This window comes from Oxyura jamaicensis, chromosome 28, assembly GCF_011077185.1.
Source record: "Oxyura jamaicensis isolate SHBP4307 breed ruddy duck chromosome 28, BPBGC_Ojam_1.0, whole genome shotgun sequence".
Taxonomy (NCBI): domain Eukaryota; kingdom Metazoa; phylum Chordata; class Aves; order Anseriformes; family Anatidae; genus Oxyura; species Oxyura jamaicensis.
Genome location: NC_048920.1, coordinates 3,124,146 through 3,131,267, shown reverse-complemented (window position 1 = coordinate 3,131,267; position 7,122 = coordinate 3,124,146). Strand labels below are relative to the sequence as shown.

The 7,122-nt window shown below is 61.1% G+C and overlaps 1 protein-coding gene across 1 annotated transcript; it reads right to left on the bottom strand.

Annotated features, from left to right (window-relative positions):
• Positions 1–2,025: 2,025 nt before the first annotated feature.
• ZBTB7A (zinc finger and BTB domain containing 7A) lies at positions 2,026–6,752 on the bottom strand. The gene is made up of 2 exons (XM_035348248.1): positions 5,487–6,752; positions 2,026–2,772 (listed from the first exon to the last, which is right to left on the bottom strand). The coding sequence occupies exons 1-2, from the start codon at positions 6,683–6,685 to the stop codon at positions 2,325–2,327; spliced, it is 1,647 nt and encodes a 548-aa protein (XP_035204139.1). The 5' UTR covers positions 6,686–6,752; the 3' UTR covers positions 2,026–2,324.
• Between the last annotated feature and the right edge of the window lie 370 nt (positions 6,753–7,122).

The following is a 7,122-nucleotide window of genomic DNA, read 5'->3' as shown; positions in this document are numbered from 1 at the left end:
GGCTTTTATTACTCCATGAAATATACCTTGGATTCTGCCTACGTGTTTTTTTTTTTTTTAAATATATATATATATATACACATTTTTCTTACAAAAATAAATTTAGGATTTTTAATAATATTTTTTTTTTTTCCGTAGAAGTTGGTTTTGACTTGTAAACATCTTTTGCTTTTGCTTTTTAAATTAAGATAAAGTGATCTCAAAGTACCCGTTCCATCGCAAAGTGCTAAGACTTCTTTGTTTTTTTTTTTTTTATTTTTTTTATAATGGTTTTTTATTTTTATTGCTTTTTTCTGCATTAAATAAACATCCGTCTCTCCCCCACCCCACCACTCAAGCCCTCCCCCCGTCACACACTCCCCTCTCACTCCCTCTCCAAAATACATTCGGCCAAACCTGCTCTTGCTTTGAAAGTTAAAAACAAACACCGAAAAGGGAAAAAAAAAACAACAAAAAAAAAAACAACAAAAAAAAGAGAATCTAAAAAGTGCTTGCAAAATAAAAGGACTAAAATCTCTTTTCCAAAAATGTGCATTTAGAAAACAGGTGACCGGCTGAAAGGTGCCTTTGCTATCGCCCTCTGCTAACCCCGGGGGGGGGGGGGGATGCGCATGGCGCACCCCAGCCTCTGCTCTGAGGCCGTAAATCGCCTCCGTCCCGGGGGGCCCCGTGGCGGGACCCCTGCCCGCTCCCACAGCCGCGGCGTGGCACCGAGGAAGAGGAGGGTGCCCCCCCCCAAAAACCCCCAAAGCACGTTCGGGTCGGTTGGGGCGGCCATGGCCTGAGGGGCTGGGCGGCGCTCGGTGGCCGCGAGCGACGGTGACCGGTGACCCTACGGCAACGGTGACCGTACGGTGACAACGGTGACCGTATGGCGACGGTGACCCACGGGTGACGGTGACCGACGGGTGACGGTGACGCAGAGCACACCGCCGGTGTCCAGCCCCGGCCGTGGAGCCTTAAAGCCGCAAGCCGCCGCGGCCGGCGCTTGGCTTCGCCCCTCCCAGCTCCTCCTGCCAAAAGCCTCCTTCCCCTTTAAGGGAGTCCTCAAATAACCTTTTTTAAAAGGAATCTGCCATTTTTAGGCGCTTTCTGGGCGTGCGGGAACACTGCTGGCTCTGACCGAGTGCCTAAAAATACGGGACGGGGACGGGGGCGGGGGGCGGCGGTGGCCCCCCAGCTCCCGGCCTCGCCTCGGTGGGCGCGCGGCAGAGCCCCAGTGCCGGGGCCGAGCGGCCGGGCCCTATTCCTGAGGGGTTCCCGGGCACCCAGGGGGGGTTTGGCTGCCCCGACACCGCGCCACGGCCCCGCAGCGAGCCGTGGGTGCCGCGAGCGGGGAGAGGCCTCAGCAGCGCCTGCTGGGGTCCGGGGGTGGGGGGGGGAGCAGAGATTGGGCCCAGGAGCCGACAAAAACACCCTGGGGGAGAAGCGGGGCGAGGTGCAGATCCTGTAGGGCCTGACCCCGCTAAAAAAAAGCCTCCCCGATGGCAGAAAGATGCCGTTTGGGCCCGGCGGCCCCGTCCGCGGCCGGCTCTGGGCCTAGGGTGGGCGCCGGGGCCAGCGGCACCACCGGGCGCAGCCGCCCGCTCACGGCCCCCGGCCGCGGGTTTGGGACGGGGCCGGCGCACAGCCGGTGCTGAGAGCGACCCTACAAAACCCTGCTGGGGCAGCCGGGCGAATTGCCGAAAGGATGAGGCAGTTCTGACCACCGAGCCCTGCCTGCGGCTCCGCTCTCACCACCAGGAGCTGGTGGGTAGGGGCCGCATCGGGGCCGGGCGGCAGGGCCCCACTCCCTACCCCAAAAACGATCCCGCTCCCAGGACGTCAGCACCTGAGCACCCTGCGTAGAGCTTTTAGCTTTGCAAAAACAGAGGCGAGAAGGCCGGGCCCGCTCCTTCCCAGCCCTCCGAGGCACCGCGTGTACCGCCCGCCCTGAAAGAGCCCTTCAACTCTTACCATTTTTTTCTATTTTTGCTTTTTTTTTTTTTTTTTTTAAATAGATATCTCTCTGAAATAATTTTTTTCTTTTTAACGTGTGTTTGGACACAAAATAAAGCTTTGGATTTACATGGAAGCTCCTTTCCATGCAACAGAGCCGCTTTCCATCCCCGCCCCACGCTTCCTAGCGTCTGCCTTTCCACGAAAAGGTCCTTGGCTACGGAGGGATCCTCGGGGGAGCCCTGGTTACGATGGGAAGATTGGAAACATAATATATATATATATTTCATTTTTTTTTTTAAAAAAAAGGGAGAGAAACATCTTTTAAAGAGAAAAATCGGAGGAAAAAGTACTAACTAGATTTTGTGACACTTTCTGTTTTTGGTTTAGGAGAGTCCTTGCGTGTTGCCCTCGGACGACCCTCCTGCTACATTCAATCCTGGCGCTTCATTATTCGAACTATCTTCAAAGTGCTGCTCCTGGCCGTTCCTCTGCATGGTGTCCTCTGATTCTTGACTCTCCCCACCGGCTTGAAAGCTTCCGTCTTCGGGGTTCCCTGTGGGGGTGGGCAGCCCCCCGGCATCTCTCACCCGGGGCTTGCGGCCCCTCCGGGACGGGATGCCGTTGCACCCATCTTTTTTAAGGTGCCTGTGCAAGTGGTCAGAGCGGACGAAAGTCTTGAAGCAGCTGTCACACTGATAGGGCCTGAGGCCGGTGTGCACGCGCATGTGGTTCTTCAAGTCGTAGTTGTGAGCAAAAGCGGCTCCGCACTGCTGGCACAAGTAAGGTTTCTCCCCTGTGTGTTTCCTCATGTGAACCTTCAGCTTGTCCTGCCTGCGTGGGAGAGAAAGGACAGGGGGCAGGTCAGCGAGGGGGGCCAGCAGGCCGAGGGCTGGGCTCCACCGTCCTCCTCCTCCTCCTCGCGCCCGGCGTTGGCGTTGCTCTCCCTCTCCGTCACGGCGGTGGCGGCCCAAATCCAGCCTCCACCTGCGCCCCCGGGGGTGGGCGGCAGCCCCTCGGTGAGGCGGGAGGCACCAGGAGGCACCGGGAGGCACCGGGAGGCACCGGGAAGCCGGATCCGGCCACCGGAGCTGCGTTGGTCCGAGCGAAGCCGCCTGCCCCGTGCCTGCGAGGAGGGCGACGGCGCGGCTCCGGCAGCGCCCGCGTTACGAAAACCCGAGGCAGCGAGGGTGCTGGCAGTGGCCGGGCTGGGTGCCAGGAAGGAGCCAGAGAAGCTCGCTTCTGGCCGGAGAAAATCCGAGGCGAAGCGTGCGGCGGGACAGCGCAGGCGAGCAGCGAGCGCGATCCCTGCCCGGCTGCCTGGGGGCGAGGGGACCCCGCGTCCGGCCCTGCTGCGAGGGGATTTAACGCAGCTCCCCGCGGGGCTGGGAACGTGGCCGTCCTCAGAACAAACTACCTGGTGCAGCAGCACATGAAAATAGCTTTTTTTTAAAAAAAAAAATGGCTTAATTTTTATGAAATCACACACTTTCAGAAGATTATTTGAGCGACTCCGCTGCTCCGCCCCGTCCGAGGGCAGAGGAACCAGGAAGCAAAGCAAGCAAAAATCAGCACAAAGCTGAGGGCCGGGAGGGGAAGCAGGCAGGGGGGGCGGATCCTCACCCTGCTCCAGCACCCCCCGTCCCCCAAAGGCCCGGCCTCGTGCCCGTGTCCCACGAGGGGACAAGGCAAACGACCCCGGCACAGCGGCGAGGCGCAGCGAGCGGATGCGATTTGGGGCAGATCACCGCAGCGTGAGCGCTGCCTGACTCAGCACAGGGGCTGGGAGCGGCCCCGGGAGCAGCTCAGCGGAGCGAGGCGAGGAATGGGGTGGATGCTGAAGGGCCCCGAGGCCGGGGGCAGCCGGGGTTACCCCGAGCAAGGCTCTGACGTGGCCGAATACAGGCCTCTAGAAGTCAGGGGGTGGGAGGATGTATGAAAATAACACGGCCCCGGCAGGTTATGAAACAGTTTCAAACGTCGGGCTGGGCTCAGGATGCGGTTTCCACCCAGTTCTCTGCTTTCTGAGGGAGAAGCCCCCCACAAGCCAGGCAGGTGCGGGGTGCAGGCAGGAGCCCAGCAGCAAAGCAGGAAGCAAAGGAGGTGGCATCGTCTCCAACTCCTCCACCTCCAAAACCAAACCAAAAAAAAAAAACAACCCAGCTCCAGCCACTTCTGTTCCTCCCCGCCACCTCCAGCAGCAGGCCGGGGCCCTGATGGCAACGCCACGAAGCTGCAGCTGGGCACCACGCACCCCACAGCGCCGACCCCTCGGACCCCACTGGGGTTTGGGGCCGCGTTCTGTGCCGGGAGACGTGGGGCACACGAAGCAGGGGCAGCCCCCCACGGGCGGATCCGGCAGGGAGGCGCTGCCCGGACAGGGCCGCGGTGGCACCGTGCCGTGCCGGAGGGCTGGCACCCTGCCCCCGGCATTATCAGCATTCCTCAGCTATCGGACGCCGTCCCCGTGCTGCCTGGGTGCGGCCCCGAGCGAGGTTTTGGGGTGCGGAGGCAGCGGTGCAGGAGGCTCGGGAGCGCGCTGAAGGCCGGGCAGGGCTGGAGGCCGCCGCCGCCGCCTCTCCTCTCCGGATCTGCTCCGCGGCATCCGAAGCAGCTCCCTGGAAGCGCCGGCCCGGGAAGCGAAGCAGGAGGCACTTGCGGGGCTCGGGAGCGTTTCAGCATGCAGGAAGCAGGAGGCAGGGCCGGGGGATTTGGCTCCTTGGTCGGGCAGCCCACGCGATCTCCCTCCCGGCGCAGCGAGGAGGAGGCCGGGTGGGACGGCCGCCCTCGGCCTGGCGACGGCGGACGCGGGGATGTGCCGTAACGCTTGGCCCAACGCGGAGCAGAGGAAGCCAAACAATGTCCCCTTTTTCTCCGGCATTCCTTCCCGTGGCCAAGGGGGAGAGCAGAGAATCGCGGAGGAGAAGCGGCACCGAGGCGGACGCCCCCAGGGAGCTGCAGCGAGCTCGGGGCAGGAGGGCAGGACGGCAGCGGCTCCGCTCCCTGTGCCTCGCTGCGAGGACGCCAGCAGCGTGGGGTTCAGCCTGTTCCCAACCACCTGGCACGGCCACCGGCCACGGATGTTTCCATCATCAGATGGAGCCGTTTCTACATCGCCTTCCAAACCTTGCCTCGCTCCCTGGCTCCGCCACAAGAACGCAAAGGGACGCAGCTCTGCTTCATCGACCACGTTACTTGGTCTCTGCAGAAGCCCGGGCCCGGGCAGGTTTCCAGCAGGGGTCGGCAATTTGGGACACCTGAAAGGGGCTCCCAGAGTCGGAAGGGAACCGGGCATTAAGACACAGCCCCTTGAGACACCTGAATTGCTCGTTTCTTGGAAAACGCCGGCCCTCGCATACAAATCACCTGCTAGGACAGGAATCGGTCCCCGCAGGTGAGCAGTTGAAATCAAATCACAGAACCATTTAGGCTGGGAAGGACCTTCAAGACCAAGCCCAAGCACCAGACCGCACCAGACCAGCCCCGCGCCGAGCGGCGGCGTGCCAGGGCTCCGCGGCGGTGCCGGCCGGCTCCTGCCCGCTCCTTACCTGGTGAATCGGACTTTGCAGATGTCGCACTCGTAGGGCTTCTCGCCGGTGTGGGTGCGGATGTGGCGCGGCAGCTTGCCAGCCCCCTGGATCACCTTTTCACAGATGGGGCACTTTTGGAATGCTTTCGCCCTGATCTTCTTCTCCACCTTCTGGGACCAGGACGGATACACGTCGCCCTCGTTCGAACTGCTGAAGTATTTCAAGTAATAATCCATGACCCCATCGTCGTCCTTTCGGTCGTCCTCCCCCAGCTGCTGTCTCCCCACGGAATTGATCATTTGCTGCAGCAGGGCGCTGGCAGCCAAGCCATCCACCTCCCTCGCGTCGTCCTCCGTGTCTGCTCCGGTGGCCACGAAGCTGGGGGAGTCGCCAGCCTCCTGCTGGTCCAGAGGGCCCCCCGAAGTCACCTCGTCTTCTCCCGGCGTGGGCAGGCCACGGCTGCTGTAATGTCCGTTCTGAGAGGGTGAATACAAGGAGCCGGGGGCCGCCACCGCCGCCTCCTCCTCTTCTCTGTCCAGCCACATGGCCGGGTTGCTGTCGGGATCACAGTCATTCGCCTTTGGTCTTTCGTTTAGGGGGGCTTGCGAGTAGAAGTCCATGCCGTTGCAGTCCGGCTCCTCCTCTTCCTCTTGGCCTCGGAAGTTCAGTCTCTGAAGGTCTCTCAACTCTGAGTTGGTCCACGGAAAGCTGCCTTGGTGGCCGTTGACGGGGTTGCTCTGGAAGAACTCCAGGTACTCTTTTGCTCTGAGATGGTTCCTCTGATCAATTTGATCTACTGTATCCATCTGGTCATTTTTGGCCAGAATCTTCCTGTCCAGGAGATCCGTGCAAACATCCCTTACCGCCGGGATCTCCAGCAGTTTGGCGGCGTTGAGGATGTCGTTGACGTTCGAAGTGCTGACGGTAAGGGTCGCGGTGTAGGCGAACTCCAGCAGCGCCGACAAGGCGTCCGCGCTCACAAAGTCTATCTCATACACGTTTTGCTGGTCCACCACTAACCCTGAGGTGAAGAGCTTCTTGAAGTACTGGCTGCACGCCGCCAGGACGGAGCGGTGGGTGGGGAACTCCTGGCCTTCCACCAAGATGACAACGTCACACAACAGCCCATTGTTTCTCTGCTCGTTCAGGCTGCTAAGGATGTCGCTGCTGTGGTCGGGGAACGGGATCCCTATGGGGCCGTCCACGCCGCCCGCCATCTTCGATGCGAAGGGCTACGGGGAGAAGAGAGGAAAGGCGGTGAGCCACGCGGGACGCGACCGCTCGGGGACGTGCGCCGAGCTCCCAGCCCACACTCGATGGTCCACCAGCTCCCGTCCCTCGGTACCCAGTATCTGCCCGTCACGGCCTCTCCTGTTGCCCTGCCAGGTACCCGGGACAGGCCTGCAGCGGCAGGAGGGGACGGTGCTGCGCTCACCGCCGGTCCTGGAAGGAGGAGGAGGAGCAGCCCCGCTGTACCCAAGCTAGAGTCAGGAAGAAGAGCGTAATTAGCGTGGTTCTGGACAGAGCTAGCGAGCCTCAGCAAGGACCAGCACGTGGCCCACATCTGGACCGAGCTGCAAGCGTGGTGCCGGGCCTGAGCCTTGCTGGTGGCCCCAGAGCACTGCTCGGTGCCGCCGCGAGAGCTTCGTGGCCC